Source organism: Protomyctophum parallelum (assembly GCF_964188405.1).
Source record: "Protomyctophum parallelum genome assembly, chromosome: 8".
NCBI classification, from domain to species: Eukaryota; Metazoa; Chordata; class Actinopteri; order Myctophiformes; family Myctophidae; genus Protomyctophum; species Protomyctophum parallelum.
In genome coordinates, this window is record NC_139703.1 from 50,652,967 (window position 1) to 50,672,837 (window position 19,871).

The following is a 19,871-nucleotide window of genomic DNA, read 5'->3' on the forward strand; positions in this document are numbered from 1 at the left end:
ATCATTCCATTTCAAGTGAAAATGTCCTATTTGTTTTGCTTATCTATATAAATTAGATAATATTCCATATATTTGAAAATGCTCCACTGTAGAGTAGGCTACTAACATTCAGTGTGGAAAGATTGGTGTATTTAAACAAAGCAGTATTCTATTGTAGTGACGACTACAGTATATGACATAAGACATTTTTTTTTTTCATCGTGTAAAGCCACAACGCGCAGCATTGTAAATGTATGGGAAAAGTATTTCTTACGGATTCTCTGCTTTACGTTTAGGATTATGATTGTTTGATTGTTGCTGTACAGTACACTGGGTTGAATTTCCTGCCAAAATAGCACTGCGGGATGATCCCTGTCTATGTGCAGTGGAGAGCCGAATTCACAACATTGAGATGTAATTTTGGTGCTGTCTGGTTACACAATGTTTGAAGATATTTGATCGTGAAACCAGCTGGAGAATGAACATTTTTATTTAAGTGCTTTCGTTTATTGAATATTCAACCCTAATGTGACGTGTTGAACATTCTTTGAGCAGAAATAAACTATGCTTTATTTAATTTCTCATGTAACGCTCTTTCTTTCCCCGATGGTTTCTTTATTAAGGCCAGAGCGCCATCTACCGGTTCATTTGAGGTACTGCAGACAGGAGCTTTTTCCTCCAAACATTCTTTGTGGCAGTATTAAGTGACATGTGACTGGTATTATTATACATTCTGATTTTCTTCAAATGTGGCAGAGAAGTCGAAGTTGAAGGAATGTCTGTCTGATCTGTAAACTAGAATAGGGCTGTAAAAGTAAACTACATATCCCATGTGCACTCGCTCGTCGTTGTCCAGCTGCCATACATCATCCAATGTAATTGGCCCGAATTATTTAATCCAACCTATGCGGTTTGGGGATACTGTGTTACGTTTGTGGCGAGAGTGACCTTTATTGGAGTATCTTGTCCGCCCGGTCGCAGTGGCGGCTTTCCGTCATCGAAAGTGACCGTCTAGACAACGGCACAGGTTTTCTTTTTTTTTAAATTAGCTATTTCATTTATAGGTAGGCACAATATTATATTAAATTAAACAGCAGACCAGAATGGGAGGCAATGCGAGCACGACGAGGAAGGTCTCATTCGGACTGGACGAAGAGGATAATGTCACAGTCATTCAAGGAGTGAAGGTATTAAAATTCGAAATTCTTCTGAGGCAAAGTTTAGTTTAAATGAGTTGGGTGATAATAATGCGTTGAAGTCATTGAATACGTTTGCAGCCTTCGTCCTGTCAGAGTCAGATACGGTTCCCATGTCCTCGGGTGAACCCGGTCACGTCCTCTGCGCCGCCGCCAGCCAGAAAGCCGTTATCTCGCTTGTCGTTAAACAGACAGCGGCCCAGTTAAAAAGAAAAGTCGGCTACATTATAGTTAGGCTACATTGTAACGCCAATACGCCATATAATAATGTTATTTGATTTTTACACAGCCAATAAACACACGCAGACAGCTGATCACGTGCAGGTGAATAATAGTTTTGCTAGAACATTTCACTGCAGGTCGCATCATGATAATTAATAACATAACATAGCATGAACAACAGACAGTCAATGATGCCGTAATAAAGTCAATTTGATAAATATGTTGAACGGATTCTCGTGATAGGTGTACACTGTACTTTGACTGTAGCCTACAGCCCGCTTCTCTTTACACTGTCTACACTGAACTACAGTAGGCTATGACAAAATCATGCTGCGTATACTGTAGGCTTACTGCACTGTATGTAGCTCTAATAGCCTTAGAGCTATGGACCAGAGCTATATATATATATATATATATATATATGCCGATAACAATATAAAAATGACAACATAAAAAGAAAATAAAAAATGACGTGGCGTGGGTCATTATTTTAAAAAGGCGACACTACAATCTGATAATTGTCTTTATCTGTGCATTTCATCATGTCTAGCTCTCAGAAGAAGTCCTCCAGCGGATGAGGGATTCCCAGGAGTCTTCATCACCACCACAACCACCATCACCAACACAACCACCATCACCAAGTATGACCTCACCTACTGTACCATCTGTGTTACTTTACTATATACTTTACTTTCTCACCAAGTATGACCTCACCTACTGTACCATCTGTGTTACTTTACTATATACTTTACTTTCTCACCAAGTATGACCTCACCTACTGTACCATCTGTGTTACTTTACTATATACTTTACTTTCTCACCAAGTATGACCTCACCTACCATCTGTGTTACTTTACTATATACTTTACTTTCTCACCAAGTATGACCTCACCTACTGTACCATCTGTGTTACTTTACTACAGTGGTGGGAAAAGTACTCAATTGTTTTACTTAAGTAAAAGTATACCAATACTGCAATTTAGAACTACTCCTTTACAAGTAAAAGTACGGAATTGAAAATGTACTTGAGTAAAAGTGCAAAAGTATCGGCATCAAAATGTACTTAAAGTACTAAAAGTAAAAGTACTCATATTGCAGAATGTCCCACTTCACAAGTTCAAAATGTGTACAAAGTCTATTGAAAATAGCCGATCTACAAGCTCACAATGCGTCGCAACGCGACGCATTGTGAGCTTGTAGATCGGCTATTTTCAAATGGCCAAAATGTATTGGGTTGAAGTGGTTAATGTATGTTTTCTAATCAAAATTAAAATCGCCAAAGTAACTAAAGTTTTCAAATAATTGTAGTGGAGTAAAAGTACAAATGTTGGCTCTGAGATGTAGTGGAGTAGAAGTAAAAGTACTAAGTGGAAATTGGAAATACTCAAGTAAAGCACACATACCTCAAAATTGTACTTAAGTAAAAGTACTTAGTTACTTTCCACCACTGGTTACTTTACTATATACTTTACTTTGTAACTTTACTTTACTTTACTATGTAACTTTTGCTCTTCTACCCTAGATTTGAATCTGTGCTGGACTTTTTTTTAATTATTATTTATTTTTTACATTGAGCTAATAGAGCCGAGGGAGGGATAACTATAATTTTGACCATATTTCATGTATATATGAGACAAATTGTCTCAACAGAAGAGCATGCAGGGAGACGCATTTTTTTTATTTTATTTTTTCATTTATTCCGAACATAAATGAACAGACAAAGGAAATGAAGGAAGAATGAGATTTAAAATAATAATAATAAAACAATCAAACAAGAGATATCTATTATCTTTAGTTTATGTCCGAAAAAGGAATAGGAAGAAGTTTAGTTAAAAACGTATGGGGTCCTACCCCTTCTCTGTGTAGGCTTTCTGCCACAGTCTTTATACACAGTCACATTTAAGCCAGGTCAAAACCAAAAGCAAAGTTTCCATGAACAAAAAATAGTACAACAAAAAATTAGGGCTGTCAATCGATTAAAATATTTAATCTGATTAATCGCATGATTGTCCATAGTTAACTGTGATTAATCGCATATTTTGTATACGTTCTAAATATACCTTAAATCAGTGGTTTTCAAGATTTTTCATATCAAGGCCCATTATTTATTCTGCATTTGAGCCACGGAACCACCATTTGATGACATTTAGCCTTCCAGACCCAAACTAAAGAACTGTATTGATGTTGGCCAATGGTACCATTACGAGAGATAACAGGCCATGTTGATCAAAATAACATGTTTTCTAAGTTTTCTAATTGTGTAGACTCACTGGGAGAGAGAGAGAGGGGGAGAGAGGCGGGGCTCACTGACTGCCTGCATTCACATGCATGCGTCTCTCAACCATTCTGTCAAACTTCACAGTGCGTTAATCGCGCATTTAAAAAATGAGTGCCGTTAAAAGGATTGTGAGTTAACTAGTTAATAGTGCGTTAACTTTGACAGCCCTACAAAAAATCCAACCACCCCAAATATTGTATTAAAGATGGAATGCCGTGATTTCTTTCCACCCTAAAACATGATCATCAGGTATTATTATTATTATTATTATATAAGGATGAAGATTCCTAAAAAAAAAAAGTGTACATTATTTGTTAAAAAAATATATGTGGACATGCCCACCAGTTCATTAAGTATGCGTGGTTTGCCTGGTGGGTGGTGATGGGTGGTGAATGGTGATCCACTTGAACTGAAGCCGCACCCAAGAACCTTTCATTGGCACGTTTGACTGTCAAGGTTTCAGCTAGCCTCGATACCCAGGCTTTCATTTCGTCTGCAGGTTTCAGCCTCCATGAAGAAACCCGAAATACAAAGGGAAGACATCATTGCACATAAAAACCACACCAAGGGGTCTATGGAAGTACTGTCACAAAGACACGTGAAAAAATAAACATCACGGCAATCCAACTTTAACATACTCTACCTCTACCAAACAGATTTTATTCATAAAAAAGTAAAAAATAGTGCCGCTTTAAGGTAACTTTCTGATAGCTAAAATATGGGTTTTAGGGTAAGGGTTTGATGTGTAGACTGAGCAATCCCTTATTGGTTCAATCCTTAGAGTATATATATTTATAGAGAAGGCACCCAGAGGAAATCTTGAGGCGAAATGGACATAGTGGCCGAATGAAGGTATTGCAGCCTGGCCCCAAACACATGAACGCGCTGTCCGTTGACTATCATTGTACACGTTCACGACGGACGACGCTCGTGCGCGTTCAACGGCAGCGCGTTCATGTGTTTGGGGGCCACTCACCATTGCAATCCGTCCCAGAATGCACTCTGTTCCTACCCGGAAGGAGGAGTGAATCCGCCTCATGTGCTTTTGAGCAACTCAATGCAAGTGGATGAGAGGAGAACTCGGGTGTCTTCTCTATAGATATATACAGTATACTCTATGGTTCAATCCCAGGCACAGTTTGTTGTAGGCTACTCCAGAGTTTAAGAGCATAATACTGTATTTACACTATATATACAAACCACATAAAGAAAATCATGATGTAAAAAAATCAATTTCAATCCACTCTAGTAGTCTGTACACAATGTGCTGATTATGGAGTCCTTAAAGGTATATTCAGTGATTTCACTTAATTCAAATATCACTTATTCTTTTGGTTTTGTTGTGATAATCCTCCCTACTATAGAGTGTGCTGGCCATATAAGGAGTTCCTCCCTGTCCCCAGTTAACCCCTGGGGGTAAAAAAAACCTTAGGTTTCGTTTTTGACTCTCTATCCTGATTGGACGAAAGGCTTTGGGTCCCACAGCCAAAAACGAAACCTAAGGTTTTTTGAGTGAAATCACTGAATATACCTTTAAAGTTGTGTGATACTGTTTTGCAGGTCCAACACCAAAAGGGCCATCTGTTGCAGAAATACAGGAGGAAATGCGCAGAAAGTAGGTGTGCCTGTGACTGTGTAAACGACTAAACATTATACACTATTCTCACAACTGAGGTCAGGCAACACAGATACGGAAGAAGAAAACAAACTGACTCATTACTGTCTGCAACTTTCAAGATAATATGCTACTTGCTGATAGCATTATAAGTCTCATGAGAATTAAGGCACCTCAAGACAGAAAAGAAAATCCTCCTCGATGGCAGATGTATTATCTGTCACAAAACAAAAAACAGTACAGTGAACAGAGAGACAGGAACGGCAAGAGAGAGAGAGAGGGGTGGGTGGTGACATACATGATACCCATTCTGACCGGGCACCCATTTTGGTGTCGGCATCATGTCGCGCTTTAGCTATTGAAAAATAGCAGATCTACAAGCTCATAGCACGCCACCGAGTGGCGCGCTACGAGCTTGTAGGTCTGCTATTTTTGAAAAATCGAAGAACGACTGACATTTTTTTGAATCTGATCTCAGGTCAGAATGGGTTCGTCAGACCAGTGTGTGTCCAGTGGAAACCTCGTATGAATCTGATCTCAGGTCAGAATGGGTTCGTCAGACCAGTGTGTGTCCAGTGGAAACCTCGTATGAATCTGATCTCAGGTCAGAATGGGTTAATCAGACCAGTGTGTGTCCAGTGGAAACCTCGTGTGAATCTGATCTCAGGTCAGAATGGGTTAAAGTGCCTCTCGGGTCAGATCCAAACCAGGGTCAGCTGCGAGAAATAAGGCTAGAGCCTTATTTATATGGTATGCGTTCTTTTGAGTAACAGAGCGCCACCTCGCTTTCTATTGTTCCCACATTTCCCAGACTTGACAAGTTGTATAAATTATGCGGAGCAGAGCAGGGTAGAGAAGTTGGTTTGTGGCCAGAAGTTTGACGATTCATATCCTCACACTGCCTTTATAACTACTTGAGCCTACAAGCTCACAGCGACACGTTGTGAAGTTTTAGATCTGTTATTTTCAAAAAAAATATTGAAAATAAATTGAAATATTTTTGGCCTAAAATATTTTCAGATGGGACATATTACTGTATTAATCTGGGGGTCCTTGATGTGAGACAATGTGGCAACTACTGAACCACTGGTTCAAACAACATTAGGAAGAAAGCAAAAAAAGAAATCTACAGTACACTTTAGAATCAAGCCTAAAATAAGCAATTACACTTTAGAAACAAGCCCAAATAAGGAACTACACTTTAGAAACAAGCCCAAATAAGGAACTACACTTTAGAAACAAGCCCAAATAAGCAACTACACTTTAGAGACAAGCCTAAAAAACACAACAAGCAACTATCAATATTTACAAGCGACTTTTACAGAAAAACTAGCCAAATGTCGCTTATAATAAGCAGACATATATGAATTGCATTTTTATAGCACTTTACAATCTACAAGCTCACACAAGAAATTGTCCAATTCTTGAAAGCTTTGCTCATAACGACATTCCAAAAGTAGGGAGTCATGTGGTCCTTGTGGCCATTGGTACTCCAGATTGTGTCTAGTGTGTGATTTGAAAGAAATTGAAAATGAATTTTTTTTTTTGTTTTACTGCCCATTATCATACTGTAATTAACCGAATGTCTGAGTGTGTCTGTGTCTGTGTGTCTGTGTGTCTGTGTGTCAGAAACAGTGCCGTAGCTCCTTACTGCCTGCACCAATCACTCCCACTTTTCACACAGGCATTGACCATATGCATGTGGAGGGCGACTGTAACTCCTTACTGCCTGCACCAATCACTCCCACTTTCCACACAGGCATTGACCATATGCATATGGAGGGCGTAACGAAGCCCTTTTTTCGATTTGACACATTAATGATTATTAATTAATTTATTAGTCAATTACAAACGCACCCGGGCGCAGTACCCTTCACGGATACAAACATCTCACAACGGGTAAGGACTAGTATGAAGAATTAAGACAAAAATGACAACCATCTGTGCTAACCTTTTCTGGTTAGAGGACTATTAGCCTCGATACCCAGGCTTTCATTTCGTCTGCGCGAAAGATGAAAGCCTGGAAAAAGCCGTGGGCTGAACCAGTCTAAAAGTGGGAGTCAACCCTTCCGGGTGGGCGTCGCTCTAAATGATGTGACGTAGCGCTGCACTAGGGGGGAGAGGAGGGGCCGGGGGTGACGGACAGATCGATGAGATCCAATCAGGGTGCGCGCATTTCTGAGGCGTGACCCGCCCCTCTAGACCAGAAATGTCTCTGCTTAGGTCAGGCTAGAGGACTATGACAAACTGGAATTTTGTTTTAGGAAAGGTATTTTTGCTTTAGCAGACTTTTTATGCAAAGCGTGGGAAAAAAAGGCAGAATGTTTTGTTTGTGTAAAAAAAAAAGAGAGAAAAAAACTAAACAAAGCTGTTTCTTGTACACAATGCAATATTGAAGCAATGATATGGTGTCCATGTGGGTTGGGCGCCTTGGGTGCATGACACAAAAATAAAGAATCTATCTATCCATCTATAGGTTTGAGCAGGAGCAGGCTCTGGTGCAGGAGCAGCTTGCCAGACTGGCCCAGAAGGAGAGAGAAAGAGAATATACTGCGAGTGCAACGACACCGGGCCTGGATGTTCTGACTCCAGCGCTACTCATCGAGAAGGGCAAGACCCATGAAGAGTTGGAGAAGGCCAAGTTACTGGTGAGTCATGCAGGCGTCACCGTATTTGTATTTGATTTGTGCTATTTGCTTATTGATGTACCGCGTGTTTGATGTTGCTTTGTCTGTACCTGCATGACCATATAGAGCACCGAAGTCTGACGTCACTTTCAGTAGAGGGCGTCAGTCCCCAGGTTCATGTATTTGTTTAGTTGCGTTGAAATCCCCATTGAGGCGATTTTAGATCGCCTCATAACTGTGTTTAAAAAATAAACATGTCACCCCGGCCGCTTCACTCATATGGATATGAAGAATCAACTGACTGAGAGAAAACGCTAATGTTACTGCTGCTGAATTAGTTACATTTTTGCTAGAAGCAGACTGTATCATATATGAGTGACTGACTGTTGCAAACAATACAGAGACACCTCCCTGACAATAACGCAGAGACAGCTTGTTTATTTTTGGACCACAACGCTTATAGTAGACGATATTAAGATCAGCCCATGTTATTCTCCATAGATAAATTACTTCCGCGAACCAGGGGAATCATCGGGATGAGCGAGTTACGTCAGGACTTTAGAACCAGGGGAATCATCGGGATGAGCGAGTTACGTCAGGACTTTAGAACCAGGGGAATCGAAGGGATGAGCGAGTTACGTCAGGACTTTAGAACCAGGGGAATCATCGGGATGAGCGAGTTACGTCAGGACTTTAGAACCAGGGGAATCGAAGGGATGAGCGAGTTACGTCAGGACTTTAGAACCAGGGGAATCGAAGGGATGAGCGAGTTACGTCAGGACTTTAGAACCAGGGGAATCGAAGGGATGAGCGAGTTACGTCAGGACTTTAGAACCAGGGGAATCGAAGGGATGAGCGAGTTACGTCAGGACTTTAGAACCAGGGGAATCGAAGGGATGAGCGAGTTACGTCAGGACTTTAGAACCAGGGGAATCGAAGGGATGAGCGAGTTACGTCAGGACTTTAGAACCAGGGGAATCATCGGGATGAGCGAGTTACGTCAGGACTTCGGTGCTCTATATATGACCTCACAAGAGTAGAAACGGTGCCCATACTGCCCGGGGTAACTCGCTGTAGAGCCGGGGTTCTCAACCTTTTGGGCTGGGGACCCCCGGAAATGCTTTGGCCATGTCACGCGTCCGACACCCACCCGGCACCCCCTCCCCACCCCCAATACAAACTGAAAAAAATAAATAATAATAATTGGGGACCCCCAAAATAATTTGGCGACCCCCCCCCGAGTGGTCGCGACTAGTCCCACAGGTTGAGAACCCCTGCTGTAGAGATTGGATGTATTAGTGAAGTCCGCTGACCAATTCCGTGACTATTCTCTGGCAAAGTATGTTTTTATGAAAACAGATTTAGGCCCCAGGTCCCTCTCTGGCGCCTGAATTTAGGCAGGTTTTTATTTAGGTCCACATCCAAAATGGCCCCCTGGCGCCATCGTGAACATTTTACTTTTGTGCCAGAGCACTAGAATAATATACTGTATATCGACTTGACCATGAGGGTTCCGATCCTGGCATCAGTTTTACATTGTAACATCATTACTACACACACCAGAACATTGTACTGAAGTTATGCTTTGTTCACAAAGTGAACAAATAGAATAGAAGAATAACCTAACCATGTCCCACAAGTCCTGACACAAGGACAAGCTGCATGCTGTGAGGCCAGGGGCATTGCGATTTAAGTCATGAATGGGTTAGCCTCATTTACCCTGTATTGGGTTTGAGAATGATAGAAATATGCTAAACAAAACCTTATGCTATTATGATATTATAACACCTGTTCAACAATATAATCTTCACAAATTAACCTACAGTATCAGCAGCAATTGCTATACTTTGGTAGCCTGACACTGAATTTAAATTTCGTTTCACCTCTTTGGGAATTCAGGTAATATTGGTAACAAAAAATGGGCCAGTAAATACAACCTGATGTGCGCCTCACCTGTTGTGTTGGTAAACAGCGACCTCTACTGGTCAGACTTTGAACTGACTGTACTTGACCAGAAATTTACAATTTTACAATTTAGGCATTTAGCAGTTGCTCTTTCGAAGCGACTTACAGTAAGCTAGAACAACACATGTTAACACATCAATACAGAAATGAAATATCATAAGGATTCTGTGATTCTATATCTATCTTCTTTCTACATCTGTCTGTTAAATTGCAGACAACGTGCACATGTATTCTTGTGAAGATAGACAATGACTTATTTTGACTAAATTGAAGAAGTTTGGCATTTTTGTGGGTGTTACGCCATGCATGTTTCCCCTGCAATTTTGTTATACAGCCTATTTTGGGACAACTGGATATCCATATTTGGCCATAAATGGACATATTGGTCGGATTGGCGGTTCTGGGCAAATGCATAATACAAATGACTGGGCAGTGCGGGCACTGTACTCCCTCGAGTACCTGCCGATGCACACGCAGAGTTTGAAGTCGGTCGGGCCATTATGCAGTGCACATCGGCACATGACCATATATGGGCATAACAGTGGAATCTGTGGCTCTGGACAACTGGATCTCCATATACAGAGTGACGTGGCACTGTTCCACAGGTTTTAAGTGTAGGCTACACTTAAAACCTGTGGAACAGTGATTTCTTGACCTTAAGTGTAGGCTACACTTAAAACCTGTGGAACAGTGATTTCTTGACCTTAAGTGTAGGCTACACTTAAAACCTGTGGAACAGTGATTTCTTGACCTTAAGTGTAGGCTACACTTAAAACCTGTGGAACAGTGATTTCTTGACCTTAACAATTAAGCTACACTGTGTAGCTTAATTGTTAAGGTCAAGAAAATGATTCTTAAAGGCCTTTCTGCTTCAGTTGGAATTAAGACAGGCAGGGAACATTGATGGTAAAGTGAGGATAGTGTGAATTAAGAATACATCTCAACATACAATTGTTTAGATATTAGAATCTTACCACATTATCAACCCATACTGTACATTTATTGTTCCCGAAAATGTTTAAAGTTATATTGAAAACCATGTACTATTAAGTAAGTAAGTAAACACCTTTCGAAACAATGTAACAAAGTGCTGTACAGTGGTCAACAAGGTAAAACAATCATGTTAAAACAAGGGCAAAAAATAAATAAAAAAAATCTATGGAAAGAAAAACATTGGAATGCAAAGTAAAAAATACATCATAAAATCAAGTGCTTACGAAATAAATGCGTTTTTAGCAAGTTCTTAAAACCAGTCGACAGACTATTTAAGGATAGTTAAACCTGGCAAATAACTTTATATATGCAAATTAATTTAGAATGGCCACATTGTATAATGCAGAATAACTTGTGAGAAGAAATCCTGCCTCCAAAGATATATATATAAACTTTATTACAGGCTCATGGCCCACAGGGTAAAAACATACAATACATAGAAAAAGGTAAAATAATAAGATAAAATAAAAATAAGTTCAACTCCAGTGTTGGGCAGTAGCTAGCTACAAGTAGCGAAGCTACATAGCTTAACTACATTTATCAGTAGCTTGATGGTAGCTTCACTCCTTTTGAACCAAGTAGCGTTTTTTGTAGTGTAGCTATTTTTAGACCCAAGTAGTGATGTAGCTTTCAACAAAAGCTATACGTTACAAATTGACTGTTAAATAAAGTTTTGTGGGGGAAAAAAATCCCTGGAAAGAAAACCATGATTGGTTGGTTTAGATAAGAAGAGTCTGACACAGTTATGTTGTTAAGCAGCAAGAGGATCCCACGCAGCAGCTGTCCTTTTATCTCTAGCACAACACAATGAATTACTCACCTAATGCTGCCTGCAGGTTCCATGTTTAATTCCAGCGTGTGTAACCTACATTATTGTCTAAGTGAAAGTTTTCATATTGTAAATTTGATCGCTAACGTGGTTTAGTGACTATAGTACTTTGACAGCTCATTCATCGTAGCTTGTTTACAAGTCAAACGGACTTCTTGTGCAGAAACTGCCCCATCAAAATAAGAGCCACTTGTATTGATTAGTCAACACTAGTTTTATTTCTAAGTCTACCTACAGGACATTAACATCTCATTTAAGTGCCTGTCAGCATTCTCTGAGTATCCCATCCTCAAATATTCGGTAAAACAGTGCCCATCGAGGCAACAGTCTGTCTTGAGAGACTAGCATTCTCTAGTCTAAATTATGTCTCTCAGCTGGTGTGCAAATGGCTAGGCTGTGGCAATAATAATTAAAATAAAATAACAACTAAAATCGTTAATTTTTTGGAACCATGAACTTTAGTTCAAAACGTTGAATTATGAACTGAATTAGTTCCTTTAAAAAAAATTAACTGTGAACTGAACTATAGTTAATAAAAAAAGAACTTTCCCAACACTGAACACATGAATCAGCCGGCTCCTGACACCGCAAGGTACATTAATACAAGTAAATGTGAAAAAGTTGACACCAAAAGCCAGACAGAGGGCTTGTTTCCTGTTTGTTTTTTAATAAAAAATCAAACTCAGCATTTTTGCCTGCCTATAGGCTATTTGTTCGGTGGAAACTTGATCATTAAGTTGATAAAAAATATTTAAAAAAAAAGTAGTGTCCATGTAGCTAGCTACATTTGCCATGTAGCTTATAGTGTAGCTTGCTACAATTATCTGGGGATAGCTTTGTTGTAGTTGAGCTATATTTAATAGAGAGTAACTGGTAGTGTAGCTTACTACATTTTCCAAGTAGCTTGCCCATCACTGTTCAACTCTTAACGAGCTTACACTTAAGACGGAGGGTGGAGGTTGGAGGTGAGATTTATTGCAGATGAATTGATTACAGTATGGAGCTGGGATTGAGTGAATGGACAGAGAAGTGACTGACAGTATGATAACAGAATGATAACAGAATGATGACGGTACGAGGAGGAGACAGTGGAGGAGCTTTGGCGTGGGCCCCCTGGGGACGGACCAGAGCCTCGGTTCGGATCCTGCCTGGCGGAGGCAGGGGGGGCTCTTGAGCCTGCCCCCCAAAAGGAATTAAATAGTGCGCGCCTGGAGGAATGGTGCAAACGTCTGGAGGAAGGAGTAAATTAAGGTTTACCTGGAAGGGACTATACAAACGATGTTGGAGAGATTCCCTCGACGAGCCGGGGCCTTTAGCGAGAAGGGATCCGTGGGAGAGTGAGGAAGGCCCCGCGCCGTTGGAGCCTCACGACAGCTGGTGCCGCCGACATGGGAGCCTTCGCGGAAGGGGCTTGTGGGAGAATGGTTAATAGGTATGGTTGGTAGGCGAACAGCCCGATGGTTAGCGAGCCTCTGGATGGTTGGCCGGAAATCGTTTGCCGGCGGAGTCTGTTTGGGATGAGAGTAAGGTTGGTTAGCATGGCATGAATGAAACGTGAATGGAATGATTGTTTAGCAGGCGTCCTCTCGACAGAGGGCAGTGAGTGAGAATTTGATTAGCAGGCGTCCTCTCGACAGAGGGCAGTGAGTGAGAATTTGATTCGCCTGGCGGGACAGGGAGACTCCCGACGGAGGAGGCCTGCGTGGCCGGAGGACGGGTCGACCGTCGTTTTGGAGGAAGTGAGTGGGCGTCCTGGAGAGGGAGAACATGTTTAGAAGAGGGCAGAGGAGGAGGTACCCGCCACCCGACACATCCACCAGTCAATGTAGGTACCGCGCTGGAAGACACCATGGACTTCTGGGCATCGAGCACGGAGGCGGAGGAAGGTCTGACATAGGAGGAGAAGGCGGAGGACGACCAGTGGCCCGAGGCTTGCAGGATCAGGACGGAGACGCTGCTGGCAGCAGCGGTGGTGGCGGCTCCGATTCTCAGGGAGTGGCTGGAGTATAGCGGTCAGGAGGGAGACCACATCTTAGGAGCAGCGAGCGTAGATGGGAGGCGAACTCTCTACGACGACCTCAGACGAGCCCTCCAACGACGACTCCGGTCATCTCGGTCCTTCGTACATCTGGCCAGCTCCTTTGTGCTTCCGCACCGGTATCTTTCTTTAGTGCGTCTGCCTAGGAAGGTGTGGGACGTCCTCTCGATCGACGCCCAGCGTTGGTTCCCGCGGTGCGGCCTTGGCCGGGAGTTCTCGATGGCGGTGGCAGTGACCAGCTAGTCTCCTCACTGCTATCTTCTCTGTTATACTTGGTAATGGCCCGTACGGATGCTCGTTGGTGATGTGCTCATCCTGGTTGATGTCAGGTACCACGGAGACATCCTGGTGCAGCACCCGTCCAGGGATTTCCGTGGGGCGGAAGTGTCCGGCATTCACGGCCGAGGAGGAGGACGGTCTCCGCAGTAGCAGGGAAGAAACTGGTCTTAACGTGGAGGGGGAGGAGCACGGAGGAGAGGTACCTGACCACGGTGCCGGACTAGTAGACGCCATGGATCTCTGGGCATCGAGCGAAAGCTGGGCGTCGTGATGTTTGACGAACGCGGCAGACCCGAGGGGAAAGGTTTGACGAACATAGGTTCTTGGCTATGGCTGACGCAGTGGACGTGGAACCGAAATTATTAATAGTGATATGGCCGACTGCGGGAAACTATTCCGCTTGGAATTCCCCCCCAAAACTGAAGTGGGAGCGTAGCACGGTGGCCTGAGCTCTCCGAGCAACGGAGGCTGTGAATAGGTTATGGCTTAATCCATTTAGGCCTAAGGCGGATTCTAAAAACGCCTCTGAATCCTGACCTAAGGTTTCTGAAAAACTTCAAATATTTATAAAGCAGCATCGAAATTTTACATTTGAATACTGTACGTACTGTATGGGTTCCCGGCCTGAGGGGGTAAGATACCGATAGGGGTTCCCGCCCGGAAATGGGTTGAGGTGAGTGGTTTGAGACGTTGAGTGGGTGGTTACCTATGAGTTTAGACATTACGGCGCAGTTGAGACGTTGCGGTGCGTGGCTGTCGAGCTTAGCTGGTGCGGTGCATGGCTGCCAGAGAGTTTAGCTGTTGCAGTGCGTGGCTGCCGACTGAGTTTAGCTGTTGCAGTGCATGGCTGCCGACTGAGTTTAGCTGTCACGGTGCGTGGCTGCCGGCTGGGTTTGGCTGCTGCAGTGCGTGGCTGCTGATGGGATTAGGCTGCGGTGGATGGCTGACGAGTTCAGCTCGGTGGGGGTCCGTGTTGAGGCCTAGCCGGGAACCTGGCCTTCCAGGCATGCGTGAACAGTGCTCGTTTCCCTGATGATCGCCGAGCAGGTAGCTGGACAGGAGGGGCACAAGCATGGAGTTAGTATGGTCGGACCGACGTGGCAGTTGGAGTGAGAGTAGAATATTAAGACTTAATTGACGGGAGAAATAATGCAGTTGACGGGTGAGTAACAGAGAAAATCTTAATTAGGTACGGCTCGGTGAGCACGGTCTCGCCATCGAGAAGGTCGACATAGGCGGACCTGAATCCTGAGAGAAGACAGACTATGCGCCCACTGCGCGTGAATGAAGTGGAAAGCGAGCTACGCTTTCTAACCATGTGTTGAACCGAGACGTCAGAGACACGTACTTCCCACGGATTACAACTGGAGATTGAGAACGTGACCCGTGGCGAAAACTCCCATATCTGCTGGGCGAGGTACGACAATGTGCAAACGCGGCAGCAGATTTGAGATTTGCTGTGAAAGGAGAGGAATACCAGATGGAACACGGCCGCCCTGAAGACAAGCCATTTGTATGTTTGCACTATACCTGCGTCGAGTTAGCGTGACTGACGCGTTGAAAGCTCGAGTTAACTAGGTGATGAAAGGTCAAGTGAACGAGCGGTGCCGGCATGAACATTAAATGCCGTGAATGATAGGAACAGAGTGGCGTAAAGAGGGACAATATGGCAAGCATTTTCCCTTCATTGACAATGTAATAATGGAGCGTTCTTGAGGGTCTAACGTCGATCAGGGGGTTAGACATGGAATGAAAACCCGGGAATAAACCACAGCAAAATGTGACTTATTGAGCTGATAGTGGGAGCTCCGACCTGTGAAGCTCACGGCTTGTAGATCAGCTATTTGAACGTGTTCACACTGACCTGGCCTCTCTTTTCTCTCTTCTTCTCCTCTTTTTACTTTGTTTCTTTTCCTCCTCCTTCTCTTTTTTCTCTTTCTCCCTTTCTCTCTTCTCTCTTTTTCTTTTTCCTATGATTACGCTCAACATCTCATCACAATCCACATGATTGAAGCATGAATCCAGAGCACTAGTAGATTGCCAGGGCATGAATGAATGGGGCACCGAGTTGCCATGTTGGAGGAGACAAGCGCCAGGTCCGCGAAAACAAGTCACGAAAACTAACTTGAATCATTATGAAAACGATCCGACAGCGTCAGATAATTTACCAACATGTAACACTGAGGGTGCTTCGAATGAACCGTGGGTTTAAACAACGGCGTCCACCCGGCAAGTGATTAAATAAAACAAGCCTGAGACGCTTATAATGAGCGGACGTGGCAACCTGACGGCACCGGACATGCTCAGAGTAGTCTAGGAGTCTAAGATACGATAGTGGTGACGCTAGTGTAGCGCCGGCCGCAGCTAGAAGAAAATGCAGGCTTTAGACTCTCTTTATAAGGATAGATGACGAGGAGTTTATCATTGGAACGCCACCGGTCGCTCCGTTGATTATTATTCCATCCAACAGCTCATCACAGCCAACACTGGCGCATCACAACACTGCGTCATCAAAGCACGCCAGCCTTCAGGCAAAAGCAAACGATCCTCGAGCCTACACTAGTGTTGACTCCCGTGGCAACGATGGAATGCGGAAGTGCTCGTTCTATCTCGGGGGAAAGTTCCGCCAAGGAATAAAAAGTTTGGAACTAGACAAAGCGTGTCGCCACTCTACACTGTGGACGAACTAAAACGCCGTGTATGATTTTAGACCTGCAGCCTGATCTATGCTACGTTCACAGGATGACCAGTAGCTTACTGCCGTGAAAGCAACGTTTAATGCATGATCGCCCAGACGCCACCTGAAGCAGTAGCGAGACTCGTGGCATGAGGCATTAGCAGCAGTATACACTATACAGCATAAGCAGCCTGTAACGGCAACGCACGACATACAAAGCACTGAGTAGCAGCAAGCAAGCAGGATAAAAAGTGGCGATTGCGTGCGGAGGCAGCATCGGAACGGAATCGAAATGAGGCTGTTAGCAGTTACGTTTGTTTGAAGGTTGAACCAATTAGGTGGATAAATAGCAGTGGCGAGCAATTAGAATGATACTGTATCTGATGGAGGCATGCAGGGCCTGGGACGCTGGCGAAACACCCGTCGGTGTGTCCTGGGATGAAAGCTGCGGCCGTGGAGAAGTTTGTTGACTCTTGAACTTGGATGGAAATGACGGACGATGAAGGTGAGCTGCGAGCTCGATCGTGTCTGTGTGCTACCTGTCACCTGAACGGAAGCACAGATGAGCGAAGGGAAGTGAGGACCGTTTATAAAGGGGTGCGGACAAGGTAACGCGGATCTGATTGGAGCAGACGGATGATGGAGCATTACAGCTCTAAGTTGAACTAACGTTAACAACTAAAACTTATCCAGCCCCTCAGGGAACAAATCAAAAGAGGCACTCGTGCCAGCGTCCTCTGATGGTGGATGTGAACCTGACAGAGCTACAGAGAGGGTCTGTCATCAGCCGTATTAATACATTCAAGGAGCGGTCCAGTCTACACATGAATTTGTAGGTAAGGTTCCTCAAGAGGGCCATGAAGGTGGTGAGTCCTAGTGTACAGAATAGTGCACTAGCTCTAGTGCTCCTGGGTTTCTTGAGTAGAATGCGCAGACAGTCATTGTAGGCTACTTGCAGCTTGCGCAAGCTCTCCTTTTTAAAGTTCACCCACAATGGGGCAGTATAGAGGGGGGTGCAGTACGCTCTAAACAGGTTAACCTTAACATCAGTTGTACAGTGGTGAAATTTGCGAACCAGCATGTTTGCTTGCACATAAAGCATTCTCCTCTGTCTATACATATCTTCATCATCATCTAGTGTATCTGTGATGATGTGACCAAGATATTTAGCACTTTTAGCTACATTTACAGTCAGACCAGACAGGTAAAAATGTGGGAACCTGAGCTCCGAGTCATCCTTCGTTCTACATATCAGGACCATGCTCTTCTTAGCATTATACTTAATATTAAAGTCCAGCCCATAATTAGAGCAGATATTGAGCAGATGTTGGAATCCGCTGCTACTAGGGGATATTAAGCTCAGGTCGTCCGCGTACATAAAGTGGTTAATTAGAGTATCACCAATCATACACCCAGTATTGCACTCTTCTAGCTGCTTTGATAGGCCGTCCATATATAAATTAAAGAGGGCTGGGGATAAAATCCCCCCCTGTCTGACGCCATTGCCCACCCGAAAGGGGGCAGATAGGGTGTTGCCCCATTTGACCTGCATTTGCTGGTTGGCATACCAGTAGACCAATATACGTATTAAATTACTGGGCACACCCCTAAGCTTGAGCTTATTAAAAAGCTTATAATGATGAATAAGATCAAAAGCACGGGAAGCATCAATAAGACCAACAAACATAGTAGAACCCTGCTTTCTATATGTCTCTACTGCTTCTTTGAGAGCATATATACACATATCAGTACTATGTTTAGGCTTGAAGCCAAACTGATTGTCAGTGGTGGTTATATACATACTTAATCTGTCCAGAAGTAGTTTTTCTAATACTTTGGACAAAATGCTTGCAAGCGCTATAGGCCGGTAGTTATCAATACTACCAACTTTCCCTGACTTGTCTTTTATCACAGGGACTAGAACAACAGACAACATGGAGTCAGGTAAAGTACCATGGGTCATCAAACCAGAGAAACAAATAGAAAGCAGCACAGCCAATCTAGGACCAGCTAGCTTTAGGTGCTCAGCAGTGATATTATCTAGGCCACTGGCCTTTCTCTCAGACAGTTGCGCTATTGAATTAAAAACCTCATGGGTGTTAAAAACAGTGATTTCATTTTCATCTTCTATTTTTCCCACATGGAAAGGCTCACTTTTGACACTATTAAACAGGGAAGCATAATGCTGCCTCCAGAGTTCAGCGATGCCCACAGGATCAGTTACCCCCTCTATATTACATGGGAGTGCTACTTGAGCCCTGTTTAGGGACTTGACTTCTTTCCAAAAGTTAGTAGAATCATTATTAAGCAGATTGTCAGCCATAGAATGTGCACTCATGGCCTGCTCTTGCTTACTTATAAACCTTAATGCATATTTGTACTTGGCATTGGTTCTCTTTTTATGTTCTAGGACAGGTCCCAGTCTGGGCCTGCCAGCTATAACCCAGGCTCTATGGGCATCGTTGGCCTCAGCATGGTGGCTAGCTACATATTTATTCCACCCAGGCTTGGCCTTTTTAGGGCGTGAGAATAAAGACCTACTAGCATTCTGCAGGGCACTCACTATGTCATTGTACATGAGACAAAGGCTTTCCCCATGGGCTGGGTCCTCGCAATTTACATTGGTGCAACAAATTGCATTCATGGGTAGATGCATATTAGACAATAATTCATTAGAGTAAAGAGAATATTTGAGGACATCATTTTCAGAGAGTTTGCCCCAATTTATTTTAGCCTCTTTTTCTTCATTAACCTTAGTGAGAGTTGGCACATTTTCAACATTTAAAACCATGGCAACAGGTATGTGGTCAGTCGTAGCTAACCCATAACGTATCTCCATATTAACTAACGTGGCGTGTGCATCAACAGTGGATATCACGTGATCGAGCCAAGAAGTGGTGTTCCATGCTTCGCTAATATAAGTAAAGCTTGACTCAGGCAAGAGCAGTTTGCTTGATATTACTAGGTTGGCTTCATTTGTGAATTTCTCCATATTCTTAGCAAATAAAGACTTGTTGTCTGACAGGTCAGCATTATAATCACCCAGCACATAGATACATGACGAATTGTTTTGTTCAATAAAAGAATCTATGAAAGCAAGCCTGCTCACAAACTCGTCAAGATGATCATATGATTCATATGGCATATAGATATTAATAATAACAAAATTCTTG

General features: G+C 43.2%; 1 protein-coding gene across 1 annotated transcript in view; it reads left to right on the forward strand.

The window, feature by feature from the left end:
* The first annotated feature begins 876 nt into the window (after positions 1-876).
* The window catches only part of chchd6b (coiled-coil-helix-coiled-coil-helix domain containing 6b), a 105,967-nt gene continuing 86,972 nt past the window's right edge, over positions 877-19,871 (forward strand). Inside the window, exons 1-4 of the mRNA XM_083770598.1 lie at positions 877-1,166; positions 1,948-2,038; positions 5,236-5,290; positions 7,767-7,938. Of these exons, the coding sequence (XP_083626724.1) occupies positions 1,083-1,166; positions 1,948-2,038; positions 5,236-5,290; positions 7,767-7,938 (402 nt within the window). The 5' untranslated portion in view covers positions 877-1,082. The remainder of the gene's footprint in view (positions 1,167-1,947; positions 2,039-5,235; positions 5,291-7,766; positions 7,939-19,871) is intronic.